Source organism: Pan paniscus, chromosome 19, assembly GCF_029289425.2.
Source record: "Pan paniscus chromosome 19, NHGRI_mPanPan1-v2.0_pri, whole genome shotgun sequence".
Taxonomy (NCBI): Eukaryota; Metazoa; Chordata; class Mammalia; order Primates; family Hominidae; genus Pan; species Pan paniscus.
Window position 1 is genome coordinate 82,110,664 of NC_073268.2, and position 27,479 is coordinate 82,138,142.

Genomic DNA, 27,479 nt, shown 5'->3' on the forward strand with positions numbered 1-27,479 from the left:
AAATGAAGGAAAGTACTAGAAATAGTATGTAAGCAGAGAGACATAAAAGTCATTTTTATCTTCTCACAATTCCCCAAAACACAACTATTTAAAGATAATACAACAACCTCAAAAGTTAGGTTTCATAAGGTATTTAGAACTATGACAATAGCACAAGTGATTGTAGGGTTAAATTAGATTATACTGTTTTAAAGTTATTAGATTTCTGAGGTGGAAATTAGAAAATGGGAAAAGTCCCGTGTAAGCGGCACAATATTGACACTAAAAATTGACTTTGATACAGTAAGGATGCATAATTTTAGCCCAAAAGCAACCAATAAAGAAAACATACAAAGGGAAAGTATAGCCAAGAAGTCAATAGAAAAATTAAAATAGAATAACAAAAAATAACTAAAAATAAGGCAAGAAAGGAGCAACAGAGTAGTGAAAAATAAAAAAAGGGGGTACCAGTGGAAACGAACACCACAAGGTAGATTAAACCTAACCATATCGATCAGTAACTATATTAAATTTAAATGGACTAAACACTCTAATTACAAGAGACTGTTAAAAAATTAGCAATGGGATCTTGAATGGGAATCATTATGGTGGATGAGAGGCATGAGGACTAGATTGCAGCTCCAACTCGGACAGACAGAGCAGTGTGCAGAGGCTTGCATCATGAATTTTAGCTCAAGAATGACTGCAAGAATGAACCAGGAATCCCGAGGGGACCCCCAGACCCTCTGAAGGAAGAGGACTGCTCCTGCAGGACCCGGGAGACACCCCAAATACTGTGAGTTCCCAAACTGCAGAAGTGGGAAAGGGAGACCCTCCATTCCCAAACACACACCCCCACTGGGAAAACTCAAGGTCTGGTTTGCAGGAGACGTTTCCGACCTTACCCACAGCTGGGTCAATTTAGAGGGCTGAGTGAAATACAGGGGTAGAGGAAGTAGTAGGAAAGGCCCTGGGAGCTCGCTGGGTCCCCAAGCAGGCCATTCCTGCCTGGTACCACAGGGACCTTTCACGAGGGCAGCTAGAGGCATAGGGGGAAATACCACAGAGAGAAGGAAGTCTCCAGCTGAACTTTGTAACAATTTGAACTGGGCGAGAAGGCTCTGGGCCAGAACTCAGAGAAAGGTGCGAACCCAGTGTGCAGACTCCACAGGCGGGGTAAGAACCAAAGCCCTCTTCTTTTGCAGCTGGGAACTAGGTAGCCTGGGGCAAGTTCTCAAGCCCTGCTCACCCACTGCCTGGAAATAGACTCGGGGCTGCTAGGGGGACATGGTGGGGGTGAGACCAGCCCTGAAGACTGTGTGGGAGCTGGGTGAAAGCTGTGACTGCCAGCCTTCCCTCACTTCCCTGACAACCTGCATGACTCAGCAGAGGCAGCCATATTCCTCCTAGGTACACAACTCCATTGACCTGGGAACCTCACCCCTATCCCCCACAGCAGCCACAGTAAGAGCTGCCCAAGGAGAGTCTGAGCTCAGACATGCCTAGCCCTGCCCCCACCTGCTGGGCCTTCCCTATCCACCCTGGTAGCTGAAGACAAAGGGCACATACTCTTGGGAGTTCTAGGGCCATGTCCACCACTGGTTCCTCTCCATAGTACCACAGCCGATGCTCTCTGGAAAGTGTCACCCTCTGGCAGGAGGCCAACCAGCACAAAAATAGAACTGTAAACCACTAAAGCTAAGAACCCTCACAGAGTCCATTTCACCCTCATGCCACCTCTACCAGAACAGGTGCTGGTATCCATGGCTGAGCAATTCATAGTTCACATCACAGGACTCTGTGCAGACAACCCCCAGTACCAGCCCGGAGCCAGGTAGACTCGCTGGGTGGCTAGACCCAGAAGAGAGATAACCATCACTGCAGCTCAGCTCACAGGAAGCCACATCCGTAGGAAAAGGGGGAGAATACTACATCAAGGGAATACCCCGTGGGAAAAAATAATCTGAACAACAGCCTTCAGTCCTAGACTTTTCTCAGAGCCTACCCAAATGAGAAGGAATCAGAAAATCAACTCTGATAATATGACAAAACAAGGCTCTTTAACACCCATCGAAAAAATCACACTAGCTCACCAGCAATGGATCCAAACCAAGAAGAAATCCCTGATTTACCTGAAAAAGAATTCAGGAGGTTACTTATTAAGCCAATCAGGGAGGCATCAGAGAAAGGTGAAGCCCAATTCAAGGAAATCCAAAAAAACGATACAAGAAGTGAAGGGAGAAATATTTAAGGAAATAGATAGCATAAAGAAAAAACAATCAAAACTTCAGGAAAACATTGGACACACTTAGAGAAATGCAAAATGCTCTGCAAAGTCTCAGCAATAGAATAGAATTGAACAAAAAGAAGAAAGAAATTCAGAGCTTGAAGACAAGGTCTTCTAATTAACCCAATCCAACAAAGACAAAGAAAAAAGAATAAGAAAATATGAACAAAGGCTCCAAGAAGCCTGGGATTATGTGAAACAACCAAACCTAAGAACAATCGGTATTCCTGAGGAAGAAGAGAAATCTAAAAGTGTGGAAAACATATTTGGGGGAATAATTGAGGAAAACTTCCCTGGCCTTTCTAGAGACCTGGACATCCAAATACAAGAAGCACAAAGAACACTTGGGAAATTAATCACAAAAAGATCATCACCTAGGCACACTGTCATCAAGTTGTATATTCTGGTTATTAGTCCATTGTCAGATGTATAGATTATGAAGATTTTCTCCCACTCTGTGGGTTGTCTGTTTACCCTGCTGACTGTTCCTTTTACCGTGCAAAAGCTCTTTAGTTTAATTAAGTCCCAACCATTTATCTTTGTTTTTGGGGTTCTTGGTCATGAAATCCTTGCCTAAGCCAATGTCTAGAAGGGATTTTCCAATGTTATCTTCTAGAATTTTTATAGTTTCAGTTCTTACATTAAGTCCTTAATCCATCTTCATTGATTTTCATATAAGGTGAGAGAAGAGGTTCCAGTTTCATTCTCCTACATGTGGCTAGCCAATTATCACAGCACCATTTGTTGAAAAGGGTGCCCCTTTCCCCACTTTATGTTTTTGTTTGCTTTGTTGAAGATCAGTGGGCTGTAAGTATTTGGGTTTATTTCTAGGTCCTCTATTCTGCTCTATTCTGTGGTTTTGTATCTTTTTTTTTTTCTTTGCTTTTCTTTTCTTTTTTTTTTTTTTTTTTTGAGACGGAGTCTCACTCTGTTCCCATGCTGAAGTGCAGTGACACGATCTCAGCTCACTGCAACTCTGCATTCCTGGTTCAAGGGATTCTCCTGCCTCAGCCTCCCAAGTAGCTGGGACTACAGACATGCGCCACCACGCCCGGCTAATTTTTGTATTTTTAGTACAGACGGGGTTTCATCAGATTGGCCATGATGGTCTTGAACTCCTGAACTCATGATCCACCTGCCTTAGCCTCCCAAAGTGCTGGGATTACAGGCATGAGCCACTGTGCTCGGGAAGTTTTATATCTTTTAAGTGGAGCATTTAGGCCATTTACATGCAATGTTAGTATTGAAATGTGAGGTACCATTGCATTCATCGTGCTCTTTGTTGCCTGCATACTTTGGGTTTTTTTTTATTTTTGTTTTTGTTTTTTAACTTGTATTTTTGTTTTACAGGTCCTGTGTGATTTATGCTTTAAAGAGATTCTGTTTTGATATGTTTCTAGGATTTGTTTCAAGATATAGAGCTCCTTTTAGCACTTCTTGTAGTGGTGGCTTGGTAGTGGCAAATTCAGCATTTGTTTGTCTGAAAAAGACTGTACCTGTCTTTCATATATGATGCTTAGTTTCACTGGATACAAAATTCTTGGCTGATAATTGTTTTGTTTGAGGAGGCTGAAGATAGGGCCCCAATCCCTTCTAGCTTGTAGGATTTCTGCTGAAACATACGAGGGGCCAACAAACATATGAAACATCACTAATCATCAGAGAAATGCAAATCAAAACCACAATGAGATGCAATTTCACACCAGTAAGAATGGCTATTACTAAAAGGACAAAAATAATAATAATAATACTTAACATACTGGCAAGGCTGCTAAGAAAAAGGAATGCTGTGGGGCACAGTGGCTCATGCCTATAATCCCAACACTTTGGGAGGCTGAAATGGGTGGATCACCTGAGGTCAGTAGTTCGAGACCAGCCTGATCAACATGGTAAAACCCCGTTTCTACTCTTGCATATGTATATCAGGATACACATACAAGGTTATTCATAGAATTATTATTTGTAAAGGCAAAAAATTAGAATAAAGTTTATCAAAAAAGGCAAGAAATATGACATTCATTAAATAGAAAACAGTGCAAACAAACCTATTACAACTATATGGCACAACAATGCCTCTAACATACTATTGAGCAAAAGAAGCAAGACATAAAAGAATACGAAAAGTTTAGTTCTCTTTGAACACAAACAAATGAAAAAACATTCCATGCTCATGGATAGGAAGAAGGAATATCGTGAAAATAGCCATACTGCCCAAAGTAATTTATAGATTCAATGCTATCCCCATCAAGCTACCATTGACTTTTTTTTCACAGAATTAGAAAAAACTACTTTAAATTTCATATGCAACCAAAGAAGAGCCCATATAGCCAAGACAATCCTAAGCAAAAAGAACAAGGCTGGAGGCATCATGGCTACCTGACTTCAAACTATGCTACAAGGCTACATAACCAGAACGGCATGTTCCTGGTACCAAAACAGGTATATAGACCAACGGAACAGAACAGAGGCCTCAGAAATAACGCCACACATCTACAACCATCTGATCTTTGACAAACCCGAAAAAAACAAACAATGGGGAAAGGATTCCCTATTTAATAAATGGTGTTGGGAAAAATGGCTAGCCATAGGTAGAAAAATGAAACTGGACTCCTTCCTAACACCTCATATAAAAATTAACTCAAGATGGATTAAAGACTTAAACATAAGATCTAAAACCATAAAAACCCTAGAAGAAAACCTAGGCAATACCATTCAGGATATAGACATGGGCAAAGACCTCATGACTAAAACACCAAAAACAATGGAAACAAAAGCCAAAATTGACAAATGGGATCTAATTAAACTAAAGAGCTTCTGCCCAGCAAAAGAAACTATCATCGGAGTGAACAGGCAACCTACAGAAGGGCAGAAAATTTTTGCAATCTATCCATCTGACAAAGGGCTAATATCCAGAATCTACAAGGAACAACTTTACAAATTTACAAGAAAAAAAACAAACAACCCCATCAAAAAGTGGGTGAAGGATAGAAACAGACACTTCTCAAAAGAAGACGTTTATACGGCCAACGAACATACGAAGAAAAGCTCATCATCACTGGTCATTAGAGAAATGCAAATTAAAACCACAAGGAGATACCACCTCACACCAGTTAGAATGGCCATCATTAAAAAGTCAGGAAACAACAGATGCTGGGAGGATGTGGAGAAATAGGGACACTTTTACGCTGTTGGTGGGAGTGTAAATTAGTTCAACCATTGTGAAAGACAGTGTGGCAATTCCTCAAGGATCTAGAACCAGAAATACCATTTGACCCAGCATTCCCATTACTGGGTATATACCCAAAGGATTATAAATCATTCTACTATAAAGACACACGAACACGTATGTTTATTGCAGCACTGTTCACAATAGCAAAGACTTAGAACCAACCCAAATGCCCATCAATGATAGACTGAATAAAGAAAATGTGGCACATACACACCATGGAATACTACGCAGCCATAAAAAAGGATAAGTTCGTGTCCTTTGCAGGGACATGGATGAAGCTAGAAACCATCATTCTCAGCAAACTAACATAAGAACAGAAAACCAAACACTGCATGTTCTTACTCATAAGTGGGGGTTGAACAATGAGAACACATGGACACAGCGAGAGGAACATCACACACTGGGGACTGTCAGGGGGTAGGGGGCTAGGGGAGGGATAGCATTAGGAGAAATACCTCATGTAGATGACAGGTTGATGGGTGCAGCAAATCACCATGGCAAGTGTATACCTATGTAACAAACCTGTACGTTCTGCACATGTATCCCAGAACTTAAAGTATAATAAAAGAAAAAGTAAAATAAAATAAAAAATAAAAATAAATAAAAAGTTTAGTTCTCTTCATATAAAGTTCAAAATCTGGTAAAATAAAAATATTTCAATTTTCAAAGATGCAGGTATTAATGCTAAAATCAATATTAAAACAAATAGGTGAAAATTATCATCAGAAAAATCAGAATAGTGGTTACTTCTAGGAAAGATGGAAGAGAATATGATTACAAATGGTCAGACAGCAGGCTTCTTAGGATATTGGCAATTATCTAATTCTTGCCTGGGTGGCATTTACAATGGCATTTCTTTGTACAATTATTTATCAAATTATGTGACATTATGCATATCTGAATGCTATGTTTCATATGAAATCTATACCTGTTCTCTCATTTATTATGTCAATAACTGTGGCTTTCTTTATCCTAGAGTTATTTAAATTATATATTTGACTAGCAGACTCACAGACCAAAAAAAAAAAAAAAGGCCTAATTCCAAGCGCAGTGGCTCACGCCTGTAATCCCAGCACTCCGGGAGGCCGAGGCAGGTGAATCACAAGGTCAGGAGTTTAAGACCAGCCTGGCCAACATGGTGAAACCCTGTCTCTACTAAAAATACAAAAATTAGCCAGACATGGTGGCACGCATCTGTAGTCCCAGCTACTCGGGAGGCTGAGGCAGGAGAATCGCTTGAACCCAGGAGACAGAGGTTATGGTGAGCCGAGATTGCGCCACTGCATTCCAGCCTTGGCGACAGAGCAAGACTCCATCTCAGGGGGAAAAAAAAGACCTACTTGGCATTACACATAATAAAGAAGCAACATCTCTTTTTAGGCAATAGATGGAAACATTCAATATGGGTGAAAAGAACGGTCAAAGGAAATGTTCTATTTTATTTCACAAAAAGAGTAATTTTTTACTCCAGTTTCTCTTCAGATTGTATAAATCTTTCGCCTTTTACCAAAGGAGCAATTTCTACCATCTGTTCTCTGAAAAATTGACCTCTTCTTGTTGTGTTGTCTGTTCTTTCATTTTCAGTGAGAAAACTTTTCCAAATGTCATAATGTCAAAAAGCCTTTTTTCAGATTACTAAAAAAAGAAAGAAAGAAAGAAAGACCCGTTGCTTGATGATGCTCACTGTCACACAATTCTGTGATGTGGATATCAGAGAAAATGTGTTAGCAATTACAAAGGCAAGCAAGTCCAAGTATGTTTGTGAATGATAGGCTAAAGTTAAAATAAAGGATCACTGTCACTGAACATATGTTTTCCCATAACATATGAGAAATATGCCCAAAATAAATTGAAAATTGTTAAGAACATCTTAAAATATTTAATATGTGGGTCAGGTGCGGTGCCTCATGCCTATAATCCTAGCACTTTGGGAGGCAGAAGCAGTGGATCACTTTAGGTCAAGAGTTCGAGACCAGCCTGGCCAACATGGCAAAACCCTGTCTCTACTAAAAATATAAAAATTAGCCAGATGTCATGGCGTGTGCCTGTAATCCCAGCTACTTGGGAGGCTGAGGAACAAGAATTGCTTGAACCCAGGAGACAGAGGTTGCAGTAAGCCAAGACTGCACCATCGTACTCCAGCCTGGGCGACAGAGCGAGACTCTGTCTCAAAAAAAAAAAAAATTTTTATATGTGTATCTGTAGCCACCAAAACAAACCACTATAATTCTTTAACTCCAATAAAAGTAGATATTAATAGTAATATTAATATTAATTAGTAAATTAGGTTAAATAACCATTAATTCTATTAGTAATTTTACATATTTTACTCATGTTAACATCTAAGGTATCTTCTGAACAATATGAATTTAATATGGAAGTTGTATTTTATTAAATAGCTCCATTTCTAAAGGCTAAATATTTTAAGACTCACTAAAACTTCAACAAAATTAAATACTTTAATAAATCCTTCATGACTGATATGGTTTGGCTGTGTCCTCACCCAAATATCATCTTGAACTGTAGCTACCATCATTCCAATGTGTTGTGAGAGGGACCCAGTGAGAGGTAATTGAATCATGGGAAAGGATTTTCCTCGTGCTGTTCTCATGATAGTGAATAAGTCTCATGAGATCTGATGGTTTTATAAAGGGCAGTTTCCCTGCACATGCTCTCTTGCCTGCCACCATGTAAGATGTGCTTTTGCTCCTCTTTCGCCTTCTGCCACGATTGTGAGGCCTCCCAGCCATACAGAACTGTGAGTCCATTAAACCTCTTTTTCATTATAAATTACCCAGTCTTGGGTATGTCTTTATTAGCAGCATGAGAACGGACTAATACAATGACACAGATAAACTCTATAATCTGTAAAAAATTGGTATCAATTAATTATCTCCAGACTTACTGGATCCTTTAATATAAGTATTTCAAACTCCTAAATTTTTATTTTATACCATTAAGAACTGACTAATGAGGTCAGGCGTGGTGGCTCACGCCTGTAATTCTAGCACTTTGGGAGGCCAAGGTGGGCAGACTGCCTGAGCTCAGGAGTTCGAAACCACCCCGGGCAACACGGTGAAACCCCGTCTCCACTGAAAATACAAAAAAATTAGCCAGGCGTGGTGGTGAGTGCCTGTAGTTCCAGCTACTCGGGAGGCTGAGGCAGGACAATTGCTCGAACCTGGGAGGCAGAGGTTGCAGTGAGCCAAGATTGTGCCACTGCATTCCACACTCCAGCCTGGGTGACTGAGCGAGACTCCGTGTCCAAAGACAAAACAACAAAAAAAGAACTAACATAGATTACTATCAGTATTTACAGCAAAACCTCTGAAAGAGATCTAATATTTAAATAGAAAAATAAAATTTTTAAATAGACAAAAAAGAGGTAATTTTTTGTTATGTTGGAAGGTGAAAGGCTTTTGTAAGCATAATACAAAAACCAGAAGCCTAGAGAAAAGGCTGACAGATGCAACTATTTAAAAGGAAACTTCTCATGCATATCAAAACTACCATGAGATATCATTTCAGTCCAGTTAAAATGCCTTTTATCCAAAAGATAGGTAATAACAAATGCTGGCAATGATGTGGAAAAAAGAGAACCCTTGTACACTGGGTTGGTGGGAATGTAAATTAATACAACCACAATGGAAAACAGTTTGGAGGTTCCTCAAAAGAAAATAAAAATAGAACTACCAATCCACCAATCCCACTCCAAGGTATATACTCCAAAAAAAGAAAATCAGCATATTGAAGAGATATTTGCACTCCCATGTTTATTGCAGCACTAATAACAATAGTGAAGATTTAGAAGCAAGCTAAGTATCCATCAGCGGATGAATGGATAAGGAAAATGTGGTACACATACACAATGGAGTACTACCCAGCCATTAAAAAGAATGAGATCCTGACATTTCCAACAACATGGATGGAACTGGAGGTTACTATGTTCAGTGAAATAAGCCAAGCACAGAAAGACAAACTTCATATGTTCTCACTTATTTGTGGGAGCTAAAAATTAAAAACAATTGAACTCATGGAGATAGAGAGTAGAATGATGGTTATTAGGGGCTAGAAAGGGTAGTGGGAAGGCAGGGGGGGAGTTGGGATGGTTAATGGGTATAAAAAGTAGAAAGAATGAAGAAACCTATAATTTGCTGGAACAATAAGGTGACTACAGTCAAAAAAATAATTTAATTGTACATTTTAAAACAACTAAATGAGTATAGATTGTTTGTAACACAAAGGATAAATGCTTAAGATGATGGATACCCCCATTTACCCTGATGTGATTATTATGCATTGCAGGCCTGTATCAAACTATATCATGTAACCGACAAATATATACATCTACTATGTACGCACAAAAATTCAAAATTAATTTTAAAAAGTTAAAAATAGAAGAAACCTTCTCTACACTAAAAAGTAGCACAAATCAAAAGATATTCACAGAGAAAAATATTTGCAAGACATACAAAAAAGAAGTGATACTTTAACATGCAAATTGCTCGAGTGTTAATAACAAAATGGAAAAAGAGGCATTCTCTATACCATTAATGTTAACTTAAATAGACATAACCCTTCTTAAGTTTTACTGAAATATAATTTATATATCATAAAATTCACACATTTAAACAATACAAATCAAAGGTTTTTAATATAACAGAGAGTTATACAACCGTTAGCACAATCTAATTTTAGAACATTTTAATCATCCTAAAAAGAAACTCTATATCCACTAGCCAATACTCCATACACTCCCATGCCTGCAGCCCTATGCAGACATAACCTTATTTTAAGGACAACTTGTCAACGTCAATATAAAATGCAAATGTGCCATCCTGTGACTGAGCCATTCCATTTCACATCATTTATTCTGCAAGAAAAGACACATAATACACAAAGATATGCATAGGGGTATTCTTGAAATACCATTTGTTATAGAAAAATACTCTAAACAGCCTATATGCATCAATAGCAAATTATATTCATAAAACATGACGTATCAGTAAAGTAAAATTTATGTAATTATGAATAAGAATGGGGTGATATTTCTGATATGGAAAAAAATCATCAGAATATATATGTCAGTCAAAAAGCAATGAAATGGGCTGAGCACGGTGGCTCACGCCTGTAATCCCAGCACTTTGGGAGGCCGAGGCAGGCGGATCACGAGGTCAGGAGTTTGAGACCAGCCTGACCAACCTGGTAAAACCCCGTCAATACTAAAGATACAAAAAATAGCCGGGCATAGTGGCGCACACCTGTAATCCCAGCTACTCAGGAGGCTGAGGTAGGAGAATTGCTTAAATCCGGGAGGTGGAGGTTGCGGTGAGCTGAAATTACGCCACTCTACTCCAGCCTGGGTGACAACAGAGCGAGACTCCGTCTCAAAAAAAAAAAAAAAAAAAGCAATGAAATGGTCTATATACAGTATATGATCTAATTTTACTTAAAAAGAAATAATCCTAGAGAATTTTAAAGAGAATACCCATTAAATTTTCAGCAATAATTATCTCTGAAGAATGAGTTGAGAAAGTGATGATTAAATACTTGAGAGCTAATATTTAATTTTAAATAAAGTTGACTCACTTAAAAGAATGCTATTTATTGTTTTAAAAATATTACCCAGCAACAATAAAGGCATTTTTAGATGAGAACATGCACAAGAGTTGTTTTATAGGGACATGTAAGGCTCTAACAAACTTCGAAACAGAACAGCATTTATCCTCATGCCAACAATTAAATGTTGAATAAAAGGGATTTAAGCAAGTAGACATAAGATTTTCTTTTCTTTTTTTTTTTTTTTTTTTTGAGAAGGAGTCTCGCGCTGTCGCCCAGGCTGGAGTGCAGTGGCGTGATCTCGGCTCACTGCAAGGTCTGCCTCCCGGGGTCATGCCATTCTCCTGCCTCAGCCTCCCAAGTAGCTAGGACTACAGGCACCCGCCACCATGCCCGAGTAATTTTTTGTATTTTTTTTTAGCAGAGACGGGGTTTCACCGTGTTAGCCAGGATGGTCTCAATTTCCTGACCTCGTGATCTGCCCACCTAAAGTGCTGGGATTACAGGCATGAGCCACCGTGCCTGGCCATACCAATTTTCTTAAGGAAAACATATGTTTATAGAACACATAGAGAAAAGAAAAAAAACCATAAATATATTACCAGTATTTTTTATTTCTAGGTGTTGATTCTATAGGTGATTTTATTTCCCTCCTTACATATGTCTCTATTTCCCAAAATGTCTTTAATAAAAATCTACATAATTTATTTTATAATCAGACATGCTACTTTAAAAGATAGATGAAACTAAGATAGTTTTTACACAGGGGCAAATCAGCAGATACTTTTAAATATTGTGCAATGGAGAAAAATATGATAAAAAAACTTCATCAAAATAAGTCAGAAATGACTGTAATTGCACAAAGGATTATTTTAGAAAAATGTACATTGAATATATTTTAATATATGGAATAAGTTTATGATTACATGCAAACTTCTCAATGATACCTCAAATATTTTTATAGTATGCCCAAAAGAAAAACAGAAACATAAGGATTTAGGAAAAAATAAAGTCAAACACATTTAAAAATGAATTTCTGATGCAATGCATGATAGCTTTAAATGTTTTTTCTTTGAAAACATATGTGGGTGGCATTGGTATGCTGACTCCTGCCCCAAGTTGTCATCAACAAAATTTTTAAGTGATGACTTCCTTTCAATTCATTTAATTATTTATGGTAAGCAGTCTCAACAGTAAGAATTAATACAAAATAAAATTAAAAGAAAAAATAGTTGGGAATGACTCAAAATGATTTTTATAATTAATGAATGACAATTTTTAGAAAAAGAAATTCAAAACAAGAGCTCAAAGGACAAATATGCTTTTTAAAATGTCATTTGTTTTTATTTCAACAGTTTTTGTAACACCAGGATTATACAAGAAAGAAAACCCTGAGTCTAATGTCAGCAAGATGGCAGACTAGGACTTTCAAGCCCTCGTCCCTCCACAGAAAAATCAATTTGAACATAAACATGCACAAAAATACCTTCATAGGAGCTAAGTAAACGAGATGAAATATTACAGCACGAAATAGGAAAAGACATAACGCAGAATGTAGAAAGGACAGTTTTACTCAGAAGTCCGAGGCTGCAGGTTTTAAAATACTCACATCACCCCTCCCCCAACTCCAGACAGTAAAGCGTGGAGAGACCCTCCACTTGGGAGGAGGAAAGAAAGGTGAGCACTAGACTTTACCTCAGACCTCAATAACAGGTCAGTCCCAGTAAAATGTAGGACCAGGCAGGACTCCTCAGCCCTAGACTCCCAGCCAGTACCCCAGGACTGACCCTGCAAATCCACCCTGGCACAAGGAAAAATCTCACAGCCCCAGGCTCCAGACTGGCCCAGTAGATTTAGTCCCTGGGTCCACCTCACCCCACCCCATGCTGATCCCAGCAGCCACAGCATCCAAACTAACCCTAGTGCTGGACTGACCCCAGCAGCCTAAACTTCAGCTCCACCCCAGAGCCAGACCAGCCCCTACAGACTAAGGTTCCTGGCTAGCCTCTGTAGCCCCAGGCTCCAGGTCAGCTCCCAAGACCCAAGACTCCAGGCCAGTACCCATAGACTGAGCCTCTAGGCCTAATTTGGCACAATGCAAGATCCCACAGCCCCAGGTTCCAAAGCCAGCCCAGCAGACTCAGTCTCTGGACTCACCACATTGCCAGGCGGGCCCAGTGACCTTGGGCTCCAGACTATTCACAGCACGAGGCTGGCCCCGACAACTTCAGGTTTCAGGCCTACCCAGGAACCAGGCCAGCCTCCAGAATCCCTAGTCATCAGGCCAGCACTCACAGACTCAGCCTCCATGCTGGCCCATGTGAATATAGGCTCCAGACATACCCAATGTCAGGCCAGCCCATCTGGCCCCAGGCTCCAAGCATAACGCAGGATTCAGAGCCAGGTCAGCCAACACAACCCCATGCTTTAGACCCACCCAACCTCCCAGTCAACACCTCTGGCCCAGACTCCAGGTCGGCCACTGGGGCCCCAATCTCCATATTAACCCCTGTGGTCCCATACACCAGGAGACTCAGGGTCCAGACCTGACTAACAGACCCAGGGTCCAGGCTCATCCCAATAAACTGTGGTGCCAAGCCAGCCCTCAGAAAATAAGATTCCAGGTCCATCCCTACAGAATCGTGACCCAGGCCCACCCCTGCACACTCAGGCCCCTGGCCTGTCCCAGTGGACCAAAGAACCAGGCCCATCCCAGAACCTGTCTGGCCCCTGCAGATTCAGGCTTAAACCCACCCTAGAACCAGGTCAGCCCTTGCAGACCTAGGCTTCAGGCTAGCCTGGTGGATACAGATTTCAGGCTTACCATGCAGACCCAAACTCCAAGCTCACTCCCATGGACCAAAGCAACACATCTACCCAGTGGATCCAGGCTCCAAGCTCAAACATGAGGACCAAGATACCAGGCCCACCCACTTTCTGACCCTGCCTGAGGACTGTAGGAGAGAGCCCACCAATAGGCCAAACAGCCTGCCCAGAATCTCTGGATAGGCTCAATGATGACTGGCTTTCTCAAATGAAGCCAGTCTACAAAGACTATAATAATTTCCTACTTCTTCAAATGTGCAGACACCAACATAAAGCAACAAGCAACATAAAAAACCAAGGAGACATAACCCCAGCAAAAGAAAATAATCTCCCAATAGCTGACCCCAAAGAAATGAAAATATATAAACTGCCTGACAAATAATTCACACTAATTGTTTTAAGGAAGCTTAGTGAGCTTCAAGAAAATACAGAGAAATAATTTATTGAAATCAGAAAAACAGTAAGTGTATAAAATGAGAAATTTAACAGAGAAATTTTTTAAAAAATCAAATTCTGGAGCTGCAAAATATAACGAATGAAAAGAAAAATATAACAGCATTCACAACTGAATTGATCAAGCAAAAGAAAAAATTCAGTAAACTCAAATATACAGGTTATTAGAAAATATGCAGTCAGAGAAGAAAAAGGAAAAAGACTGGAAAGGAATGACGAAAGTTTACAGGACGTATGGGACAGGATCAAAAGAGCAAATATTCAAGTTATAGGAGCTAAAGAAGAAAAACAGAGACAAACGTGTAGAAAGTTTATTTAAACAAATAATAGCTAAAAACTTTCCAAATTGAGGGAAAGATATATATATCCTGGTACAAAAAGGTCAAAAGTCTCCAATCTGATTTAATTCAAGCAAGACTATACCAAGGCATGTTATAATCAAACTGTCAAATATAAAGAACAAATGGAAGATTCTGAAAATATCAAGAGAAAAGCAAATTATATACAAGAGACTTCCAATAAGACTAGCAGTGGATTTCATGGAGGAAATCTTACAGGCCAGAAAAGAGTAGGATGATATATTCCAAGTACTGAAAGACAATAACTGCCAACCAAGAATATTGTGAGTGGCAAAGCAGTCTTTCAGAAATAAAGAAAAGTTAAAAATGTACCAAGACACAAAAAAGCCTTAGGGAGTTCATGACCACTAGACTTGTCTTACAAAAATGCTCAAGTGAAATCTTGATGCTCAAAGAAGAAGAAACTAATGAATAACAAAAAATATATATATAAGGATAAAACTCACCAGTAAAAGTAAGGAAACAGTCAAATACAGAATAGTCTAATAATATAATGTTGTGGAAATGACTTATATCTTTAGTATGAAGATATTATATTATTTAAATATAATAGCCACAATAATTTCTTTCTATACAATATAAAAAGATGTAAATTGTGTCATCAAAAAATGAAACAGAGTAAAATGTAGTTTTTATATGTGATAAATCGAGGTTATTATCAGTTTAAAATAGCCTGTCATGAAAATAAGATGTTTTATGTAAGCCTCGTAGTAATCACAAAGCAAAAACCTACAATAGTTGCACGAAACATAAAAAGAAAGGATTCAAAGCATACCACTACAGAAATTCATCAAATCACAAAGAAAGATAACAAGACGGAAAGGAACAAATGTTCTATAAAACAACCAGAAAACAAATTACAAAACAGAAGTAGCAAGTCTTTACTTATGAATACTTATGTTGAATACAAATGGATTAAATTCTCCAATCAAAAGACAGAATAACTGAATGGATTTAAAAAAAATTCAACTATATGCTTCCTATAAGAAATTCATTTCATGTTTAAGAACCTACATAGACTGAAAGTGAAGGAAGAGGAAAAGATATCTCATGCAAACGGAAATGGAAAGAGCGAGGGTAGAAATACATCAGATAACACTGACTTAAAATCAAAATTATAAAATGAGATACAGGTCATTATACAGTGACAAAGGGCTCAAGTCATCAAAAGGATATACCAATTATAAATATATATGCACCCAAAGTAACATCACCTAAATATATAAAGCAAATATTCATAGATATAAAAGGAGAGAAGGAGTGTAATACAATAATAGTAGGGGACTTTAAGACCACAATTTCAGCAATGGACGGGTTACCCAGAAAGAAAATTAATAAGGAAACATCAGATTTGGTCTATTCTTTAGTGCAAATAAACCTAAAAGAGATATACAGATATACAAAATGTACCATTCAGTGGCCACGGAATACACATTCTTCTCAACCAAATGTGAAATATTCTTCAGCATAGATCATATGTTAGTTCACAAAAGAAATCTTCACAAATTTAAGAAGACTGAAATCATATCAAGTATCTTTTCTGACCACATGTTTAATACTAGAAATCAGTAACGAGGAATTTCAGAAAATTGACAAATACATGGAAATTAAACAACACACTCTTGAACAGCTACTATGTCAAAGAAGAAATTAAAAGAGAAATTTAAAAATATCTACAGACAAATGAAAATAAAAACACAACATACAAAAACTTATGGGATACAGCAAAAGCAGTTCTAAGAAAGAAGTGAATAGCAATAAATGCCTACATCAAAACAGGAGATCTCAAATAAACAAGTTAATGTTACACCTAAATAACTTCTAAAAGAACAATCTAAGTCCAAAGTTCACGGAAGGAAGGAAATCATAAAGATCAGAGCAGAAATAAATGAAATATAGACTAGAAAAACAATAGAAAAGGTCAGTAAAATTAAGAGTTAGTTATTTGAAAAGATAAACAAAATTGACAAAACTTTAGCTAGACTAAGAAAAAAATAAGAGAAGACAAGTAAAATAAGAAATGAAAGAGATGTTAGAACTGATGCCACAGATATACAAAGGATCATGAAAGACTACTATGAGTAATTATACGTCAACAAATTAGATAGCCTAGAAGAAAGGAATAAATTCCTGGACACACAGAACGTATGATGACTGAATCATGAAGAAATAAAAAAGCTGAAGAAATCAATAATAAGTAAGGTGACTGAAGCATTAATTTATGTATTTACTTTTTTTTTTTTTTTTGAGATGGGAGTCTTGCTCTATCACCCAGGCTGGAGTGCAGTGGTGCGATCTTCTCACTGCAACCCCCACCTCCCAGGTTCAAGCGAGTCTCCTGCCTCAGCCTCCCAAGTAGCTGGGATTACAGGTGCACACCACCACACCCAACTAATTTTTGTATTTTTCATAGAGATGGGGTTTCACCATGTTGGCAAGGCTAATCTCAAACTGCTGACCTCAGGTTATCTGCCCGCCTCAGCCTCCCAAAGTGCTGGGATTACAGGCGTGAGCCACCGAGTCTGGCCTTGAAGCATTAATTTAAACACACACACACACACACACACAGATACACACACACACAACATATGCCCAGGACCTGATGGCTTCACTGTTGAATTCTACCAAACATTGAAAGACCTAATACCAATCCTCCTCAAACTCTTCCAAAGAAAACAGAACACTTCCAAACACATATTATGAGGCCAACTTTACACTGACACCAAAACTACACAAGAAAACAACAAGAAAGGAAAATTATAGGCCAATATTAAGGATGAAGATAGATGCAAAAGTCCTCAACAAAATATTAGCAAACTGAATTCAACAGCACACTCAGAAGAGCATTCACCATGATCAAGTGGAATTCATCCCAAGAATATAAAGATACTTTAACATATGCAAATCTATACATGTTGTACACCAATTAACAGAATGAAGGATAAAAACCATATAATCATCTCAGTAGATGTGGAAAAAGCATTTACAAAATTCAACATATTTTCATAATAAAAACAACAAATTAGGTATAGAAGAAATGTACCTCAATACAATAAAGGCCATACATGAAAAACCCATTGATAACAATATATTCAACAGTGAAAAACTGAAAGCTTTTCCTCTAAGATCAGAAATGAGACAAAGATGTCCACTCTCACTACTTCTTTTCAACATAGTACTGGTGGTCCTAGCCAGAGTATTACACAAGGGAAATAAAGAAAAGGGTGGCCAGGCATAGTGGCTCATGCCTGTAATCAATCCCAGCACTTTGGGGCGCTGAGGCAGGCAGATTACTTGAGGTCAGGAGTTCAAGACAAGCCTGGACAACATGGTGAAACCTTGTCTCTACCAAAAAAATAAAATTTTATATATATATATGGCGCACAGTGGCAAATGCCTGTAATGCCAGCTACTGGGGAGGCTAAGGCAGGAGAATTGCTTGAACCCGTGAGACGTAGGCTGCAGTGAGCTGAGATTGCACCACTGTACTCCAGCCTAAGCAACAGAGCATGACTGTCTCCTAAATAAATAAATAAATTGTATCCAAATTGGAAAGGAACGAGTGAAATGGTCTCTATTTACAGACGATATGATCTTATATGTAAAAAAAAATTTTTTAAAGACTCCACCAAAATGCTGGAACTAATAAATGAATTCACTAAAGTTGCAGAATACAAAATCAACATACAAAAATCAGTAGCCATTTTATACACTGACAATGAACTACACAAAATCAAGAAAACAATCCCTCTCTTACTAGGTACCAAAAAAAAAAAAAAAACCACTTAGAAATAAATTTGATCAAGGAGATTAAAGACCAGTATAATGAAAACTGTAAAACACTGATAAAAGAAATTAAAGAAGATACAAATAAATGGAAAGATATCTCATGTTCATGAACTGGAAGAACTAATAATGGTTAAAATGTCCATGCTATCCAAAGCAATCTGTATATTTCATGCAATCCCTATCAAAATTCCAATGGCATTTTTCACAGATATAAAGAAAACCCTAAAATTTATATGAAACTAAAAAGACCCTGAGTATCCAATGCAATTTTGAGCAAAATGAACAAAGGTGAAGGCATCACACTACCTGACTTCAAAATACACTATAAAGCTATAGCAATCAAAAGAGCATAGTAACTGGCATAAACCAGACACACAGACCTAATGAAACAGAACAGGGAACCCAGAAATAAACCCATACATTTAGTGTCAACTGATTTTCATTATTATTATTTTTATTTATTTATTTATTTTGAGATGGAGTCTTGCTCTGTCACCCAGGCAGGAGTTCGGTGACACAATCTTGGTTCACTGCAACCTCTGCCTCCCAGGTTCAAGCGATTCTCCTGCCTCAGCCTCCTGAGTAGCTGGGATTACAGGCATGCCCTACTACACCCGGCTAATTTTCGTATTTTTAGTAGGGATGGGGTTTCACCATGTTGGCCAGGCTGGTCTCAAACTCCTAATCTCAAGTGATCCGCCCACCTCAGCCTCCCAAAGTGCTCGATTACAGGCGTGAGCCACCATGCTTGGCCAGGTCAACTGATTTTTGACAAAGATGCCAGGAACACACAATGGGGAAAGACAGTGTCTTCAATAAATGATGCTTGGAAAACTGGATGTCCAACATGCAGAAGAATGAAATTAGACCCTTATCTCACACCATATACAAAAATCAATTTAAAACAGAGACTTAAATGTGAGACCTGACATTTTAAAACTACTATAAGAGAAATAGGGGAAAAGCTCCATGACATTGCTCTGGGCAATGATGTTTTGGATATGAACCGAAAAGCATAGTCAACAAAAGAAAAAATAGACAAATGAGATTATATCAAACTAAAAAGCTTCTGCATAGCAAAGGAAACAATCAACAGAGTAAAAAGACAGCCTACACAATGAGAAAAATATCTGCAAGCCATATATCTAATAAGGGGTTAACATCCAAAATATATATGGAACTCAAACAACTCAATGGTAAGAACATTAGTAACCTGATTTTAAAGTGGGCAAAGGATCTGAATACACATTCCTCAAAAGAAGACACGCAAATAGCCACCAGATATATGAAAAACTGCCCAACAATCCTAATCATCAGAGAAATGCTGACTAAAACAATACTGAGATATCACGTCACACATATTAGAACGGCTATCAACAAAAAGAAAAAAGATCAGTATTGGAGGGGATGTGGAGAAAAGAGAACCCTTGCCCAGTGTTGGCAGTAATGTAAATTAGTGCAGCCATTATAGAAAAACAGTATGAAGGTTCCTTGAAAAATTAAAAATAGAACTACTACATGATCCAGCAATCTCACTATTAGGTATAAATCCAAAGGAAATGAAATTGCTATATTGAAGAGCTATCTGCACCCCCATGTTCACTGCAGCAATAGCCAAGATATAGAATCAATATAAAGTGTCCATCAACAAATAAATGAAAAAAATGTGATATATATATACACATACACATACACACACACACACACACACACACACACAATGAAATGTTATTCAGTTTTTAAAAAGAAGGAAATCTTGTCATTTAGTACAACATGGATGAACCTAGAGAACACGATGTTAAGTGAAATAAGCCAGGCACAGAAAGGCAAATACCACATGATCTCACTTATATGTGGATTCTAAAAAAGGTGAACTCACAAAAGTAGAGAAATGGTGGTTATGAGGCCAGGCGACAAGGAGTGGAGTTGGGAGATACTGGTCAAAGGATACAAAATTTAAGTTAGATGAGAGAAATAAGTTCTAGAGATCTATTGTACAGCATAGTGACTTTAGTTAATAACAATGGATTGTATTTCAAAAATCACTATGAGAGTACATTTTAAGTATTCTCATTATAAAAAAAAATGATAAGTCTGTGAGGTGATTCATATATCAAGCTCAATTTAGCCATTTGACAATGTATACATATTTCAAAACATCATGTTGTACACAATAAACATCTACAATTTTGTCCAGGTGTGGTGGCTCATGCCTATAATCCTAATGCTTTGAGAAGTCAAGGTAGGAGGAGGATCACTTGAGGCCAACAGCTCAAGACCAGCCTCGGAAAAACAGTAAGATCCCATCTCTACCAAAAAAAAAAATTTTAATTAGCTGGACGTGGTGGCACAGCTGTAGTCCTGGCTACTCAGGAGGCTGAGGTGGGAGGACTGCTTGATCCCAGTGAGCTCTGATCACACCACTGCACTCCAGCCGGACAAAAGATAGAGACTCTATCTCTGGAAAAACAAAAACAAAAAACAAAACAGAAAGATGAACCCTGCCTACCATGCATCATGTTTTATATTTGTTTCAAGTGCAACCTCTTCCTAGAATATACCATTATTTTAACTAAAACCTGAAAACCTACATTACATAAAATATTAAAACTGTATTATCAATGGGTTTATCAGCAATATCTCATTCCTACCTCTTTCTCACGTATTCGAGAGAGAAAATGATCATCATGGAAACTGCTGGATTTTCTCAGGCTGAGTTTCGGTGTCATCTGCTGAATGAACAGGAGTTATTTAACATGTTTTCAAATCTGGTTTATCCTTAACCCCAAAGAAAACTTCTAAATTGCCTGAGGCCCGTACCAAAATAGTACTAACACTGCAGGAAAAAATCACTTCCAAGTGATAAAATTCAAAAACTATTATGTTTCCTAATGTAGATCCGCATTATTTTCTATAAATAACTTAGTGATTATTTTATTTTAAAATACCTGCCTCTAGAAAAAGTCCAATGGATTTCCCACATACCAGAGAAACTGGGATAGGCTTCTGTCTCAGGTATCGAGGATTTTCTATCTGAAAATTTAAAAATAAAACAAAATAAGGATTTATTAATTTTGGAGTTTTAATTATTATTTGATAAAATATAGAATTAAGCTGCCATATGAAACATTTTCTAGATTTCTTAATATTTAATTCATTTTTAGAATGGGTATTGTATGATACATTTTTAGTGGCTCCCTACAAGTAAAATATAAAACATAAACTCCCTTGCATGCCAAAATGAACCTTCATGATCCTCTCACTGCCTAACTGCCCACTCTCATCTTCCATTACCCTTCACTTCACATTTTATGCTCCCAGGATCCACAATGATTTATATTACCAGAACATGGCAGATGTTCTCATGCCTGTCCACCTCTGAATTTCTCTGCCCAGCCCTCCAAACCCTGTAAGCACACACCTATTTGTTCTTACAGTCGCAATTTAATCACTGCACTCCCGGATGTATTTGGTATATGAATTCTTAAACATACCTTTCTAATAGCAAAGAGAACACAAAATTCCTTTGGGACTCCCCCTAAATCTCCCTTTCAGATTCATCTATCTCCACCATACCCCACATTCCAAGGACACCAGACAATTTGTTTTAACTTAAAAGCACTATACTGTCTCCCATGTCTGAGTTTTTACAACCTGTAAGATCATTCCCCCAACTTCTACACATGGTAAACTTACTCAAGACTCGTAGTTTAAAAATCATCTCCCCCAGGAAACCTAGTTCCTACTACTCCAGTAGTACCCTGGATGCTAGTTCCCTTTTACAATCTGGCATCTCCCTGTTTCAAAACAGTGTGGACTCTGAAAGCAGAGACCATGACTGCCCTGTTCACCACTCTATCCCTAGCACCCAACTCAGTGCCCAATGAATATTTCTTCAGAAAGAAGGAAGAAACAAGAGGAAAGAAAGGAGTAACCTGTACCTGATTCCACCTTCTTATCAGCTCCTAAAGTATCCTATGTCCACTCTCTCATAGCCCTTATGTAATACTTTGAGTGTTTATCAGTATGTCTCCACATCTGTCTTTGAACAGAAGGAGTACTGGGATGACATCTTCTCAGTTTTGTACCTCTGGGACCTAGCACAATATCTAATGTATAGTAGCCTTTCAATAAAGTATTTATTGCATGAATATACTATATGATAAAGTAGACACATTGATAGTTATCTCTACTATTTCACTCACAAATAAAGTGATAATTAAAAATCTTTACCGTGAAAGTCTAATTTCTTCATATCACAAACCCACAAATTACTACATGGATAATCTCACAAAGTACAAGAACACAAACTATCACTTCAACCTAGGGTAGTGGTTCTTACACTTGTTAAATTAAGATTCACCTAAAGCTGCCTCCTCACATATTTTTAATTCAGCCTAAAGGTTTCTCCATTCATGGTGAACTGTAACCTAACTGGATGTGTAAACAGACTACAGCTTACTCTTGTGCCACTCACTGAGTTTTGGCAATTAAAGGCAATCAATCGTTCAAACCAGATTCAAATAAGGCAAACGCAGAGCTGTAACCAATCCTGCTGTTTCTGTACCTCGCTTCCATTTTGTGTACATCACTATCCTTCTTCTGTCCATAAATCTTCAATCATCCAGTAGTGCTGCAGCCTCTCTGAACCTATTATGATTCAGGGGCTGCCTGATCCATGAATCATTCTTTGCCTACTAAACTCTGTTCAATTTAATTTCTTTAAGGTTTTTCTTTTAACATCCTGGAGTGTACTATGAGGATCAAGTGATAAACATTTCAAATATAAATTATTGGATTCTAGTTCTCCAAAATCCCATTGTGTTTTCAAAAAGTTCCCCAAACGATTTATTACGGTTAATAACTCTTGAAAATGAACAATCCACACCCAATTTGACAATAAAGATAAGGGTGAATGAAGAATCAATTAATCAAAAAATGTAGAAGTCATAACATTTATAATATAATCCAATCAAGTAAAACTTAAAAGGAATATAGCAATAGACAAGATATAAAGTGTAATTATTTTAGCATCTAGGTTAAAGGAAATACACAAAACAATTTTCTTTCGTGTGGACGCCAGATCCTATAAAGTAATGGCAACTGTATGAATTTAAATGTCTCTCCCCATCCTCCAAAGACACATACAGATTGATAAAGAGACCAAATAAAAATGCCCATCATCCATGACTACATCATAAAAAGGAGAAAGGGAATACAAATCCCTGGATTAACATGTAGGTGGCCAAATAAAGATACCAAATCAGCAGAATTAGATCCTGAGCCAGAGTGGTAGCATGGGGAAAAAAGGAAGTACCTCAGGGTCCTAGTAGTGGTGGAACTAAATATCATCAAATACTGACCTGTCAAAGAAAAGTGGCCTACCTTAAGTGGGCCACACAAAAAAACTTAATGGCTCAGAGTGCCAGAGATGGGCACAAAACAAGGGGCTTGGAAACTATGAAGAACCAGAAAGGCAGTTCTAGGAAGGAATCACTTCTGAGGTAGAGAGAAGCACCTTTGAAGGAAGGTTGTTCATGATAAAGGGAGATAAAAAAGCAGCTGAAGATAAGGGCCCTGCAGAAACAAGACAGAATCAAAGAATCAAAAGAAGACAAGCCATGGCCAGGAGCTGTGGCTCTTGCCTGTAATCCCAGCATTTTGGGAGGCCAAGGCAGGCAGATCACCTGCGGTCAGGAGTTCAAGACCAGCCTGGCCAACATGGTGAAACCCCGTCTCTACTAAAAATACAAAAATTGGCTGGGCTTAGTGGCAGGTGACTATAATCCCAGCTATTCAGGAGGCTGAGGCAGGAGAACCTCTTGAACCCAAGAGGTGGAGGCTGCAGTGAGCTGAGATCATGCCACTGCACTCCAGCCTGGGTGACAAGAACGAAACTCTGTCTCAAAAAAAAAAAAAAAAAAAAAAAAGAATAAAGAAGACAAGCCAGGCTGACAACCACAAAAGGCACCATTTGTTAAAGAAATTAAACTTCAGTGTAGCAGAGGAGGAGGGCTGTCCAGAACTAAGAAATAAAGTAAGCCACCCACTACCACTTCCCACATAATCACTGGCTATTACTTGTTCAGAAAAATCTAATAGATAATCATGAACAGAAAAAAAGAATCCAATATCCACAAAAACTTACTATATAAAATAGAAGATCAAAATCAAAACCTGCCAGCAGAAGGAAACACTTTTTTAAAAAGCTAAAATACAGGAAAACAGTAATACAGGCTTCCTTTTGATTCCCATGTCTCCCCACTCTCATACACCAGGGTTTTTGTGCAACCCACTTAAAATAGGATGCTCTCCTACATGTCAATACTTAATAATATTTTTGTTCCACCACCACTAGGACAACAGGTATTCAAATATAACTTTTAAATAACTTCAGGCATAAAAATACTACAAATCAAAATAAAGACAAAAATACAAAGATGTTAAATAGGAGGTGACTAGATTCAGGAAAAAAAACATGGAAGAGTAACAAAAATCATCCAAGAAATGAAGACTAAATTAAGAGTTGTACAAGAGAGAGGCTGGACGTGGTGGCTCATGCCTGTAACCCCAACACTTTGGGAGGCCGAGGTGGGCGGATCACAAGGTCAGGAGATCGAGACCATCCTGGCTAACACAGTGAAACCCCATCTCTACTAAAAATACAAAAAAATTAGACGGGCATGGTGGTGGCAGCCTGTAGTCCCAGCTACTCGGGAGGCTGAGGCAGGAGAATGGCATGAACCCTGGAGGCAGAGCTTGCAGTGAGCCAAGATCACGCCACTGCACTCCAGCCTGGGCAACAGAGTGAGATTCCCGTCTCAAAAAACAGAAAAAAAAAAAAAATAGTTGTACAAGAGAGAAAAGATAACTATAGTAACAGCAAGAGATAAAGATAGGACCTGAAGCCAAAAACCAGGAAATAAAACTGACATAAAAACGTGTTTAAAAAGGATCCAAGAGAAATGGATAAAGAAAATGAGAAACAAGAATACAATAAATGTATAATTGGATTCCCTGAAGAAAATAAAATAAATGCAACTAAATATTTTAAATTATTAAGAAAATATTCTTAAATAAAATAATACCTGAATCATATTAAATACTCTCACTCTTTACCTTGGAAAACTGACCTAAGACCATCGACTGAAACATAAACAGTTGGCCCTCCATATTCATGGCTTCTACATCTACATATTCAACCAACCAAACTGAAAATATTCAAAGTAATAATTAGAAAACAAGAAAACAGTACAGTATAACAACTATTTCCATATCATTTATAATGTATTAGGTACTATAAGTAATATAGAGATTATTTAATGATTCATAGGTTATGTACAAATACTGCACTACTTTATGTAAGGAACATCAGCATTTGCTGATTTTGGTATCTGTGAGAAGGAAGGAGGATGTTCCGGAATGAATCAACTCTTGATACTGAGAGATGACTGTACAATATATTGAATAAAATTCGATGTGATATACCGAATATCTTTCAGAGTATAATATAAAAGTCCAAATATTAAACTTTATGAATATTTTTTAAAAATTCTCTGGACCCTCAGTCAAAAAGATTAGACATTTATAACTTTATTTATTTATATATTTATGAAAAATGAAAAGTATATATCACACTTCTCAACTGTAACATACATCATATAAAACATTGTATTTAAGGAACTCAGGTAAAGAAAATGCAAATCAAATATTTTACATACAATCTAGATTTCCTCCAAGAATCAAGACCATAAGAAACCATTTGAAACATGCAAGAATTCAGAAAATACTGTATCACAAGGTCCATTCAGTAGACTCTACTAGAGCATGAACATTTTATCTTAGTTAAAAGATAATCAAGAGGGAAAAAAAAGATAATCAAGGAACCTTCAGTCAAGAGACTGATGCTTCCTGATTAAGTATTATAACATCTGCAATTTACTTTCAAATAGTTCCAATAAGGCAAAATCACAAAATTTAAAAGGCAGCAGCAATAAGTTACTGTTGTACTATTCTTTTTCTACTTGAATATTTTCATCATAAAAATTGTAAAAAAAAAACTGGTTTCTTTAACAAGATAGCATAAACCTAATTGATAATTATCTTATATTTTGATTTTGGGAAACCAAATACTATTGATTAGTCCAGTTAAATGGCAGTTTCTGATTACTGTATAGTTTAAATACATGCTGGAAAAAAATGCTTTTTAAATAATGTTAATTCTGAGGAAAAAAAACAATCATGCTGAGTTTTTGTGAAAAGACACTGCAAAAAACTTAGTGGTTATTTGGGACTAGCTAAATGAAATCACCATGGAATTTAAAATAATACAAGCTATTAGATAGAAGCTATAAATGTATTTTAGAAAGAAGAGATGGCTATTTTTTAAGAAAAATGTGAAAATTATTTTGTGTACATTAAAAAACATCAAGCTGAGAAAAGTTTCACCATCTCAACAGTTATTTTTCCACCTTATATAGATAAAAGCATGGTAGTTTTGAGAAGACAAAAAATCTGAGAGTACGTAAGTAACTAGAAAACAATATCAGAGATCCTTCAAAGAAATAATTTCTTGTGTCACACCTGGGGTTATGTCATATTCTTTCAACAATTATTTACTAAACATCTACCATGTGCCAGGTACTTTGAGAGACGTTTATGACAAGCTGTGAGAAAAAGAACTGTAAACACCTGAAAATAACACCTGATGGAAACTCTACATAAAGTAATAAATAGGCCATAAATGGTAAATGGTTGCATAAATAGATAAGGCTTTTAATTTTATATTTTCAATCCATTCAATCAATATATAACTATTTAAAGGAAAATGAACAAAAACATAATATAATGAAAATAATATATTGTGGAGTTTATAACATTAATAGATTAAAGGAAGAAACTATATAATCCTCTCAAAAGATAAAGAAAAATTCAGGCCAGGCATGGTGGCTCACGCCTGTAATCCCAGCACTTTGGGAGGCCGAGGTGGGCAGATCAC

General features: G+C 37.5%; 1 protein-coding gene across 25 annotated transcripts in view; it reads right to left on the minus strand.

The window, feature by feature from the left end:
* CEP112 (centrosomal protein 112) overlaps positions 1–27,479 on the minus strand; it is a 554,108-nt gene that overhangs the window by 436,983 nt on the left and 89,646 nt on the right. For 11 of the 25 annotated variants that reach the window (XM_063599331.1, XM_063599327.1, XM_055101873.2 and 8 more), the window contains 2 exons: positions 21,467–21,514; positions 21,133–21,213 (listed from right to left, as the gene is read on the minus strand). The exons of 2 other annotated variants lie outside the window; for them this stretch is intronic. In XM_063599331.1, the coding sequence (XP_063455401.1) occupies positions 21,133–21,213; positions 21,467–21,514 (129 nt within the window). Of the gene's footprint in view, positions 1–21,132; positions 21,214–21,433; positions 21,515–27,479 lie in introns of all 25 variants that reach the window. 12 more of the 25 variants (XM_063599328.1, XM_034942749.3, XM_055101875.2 and 9 more) reach the window with 2 other exon arrangements.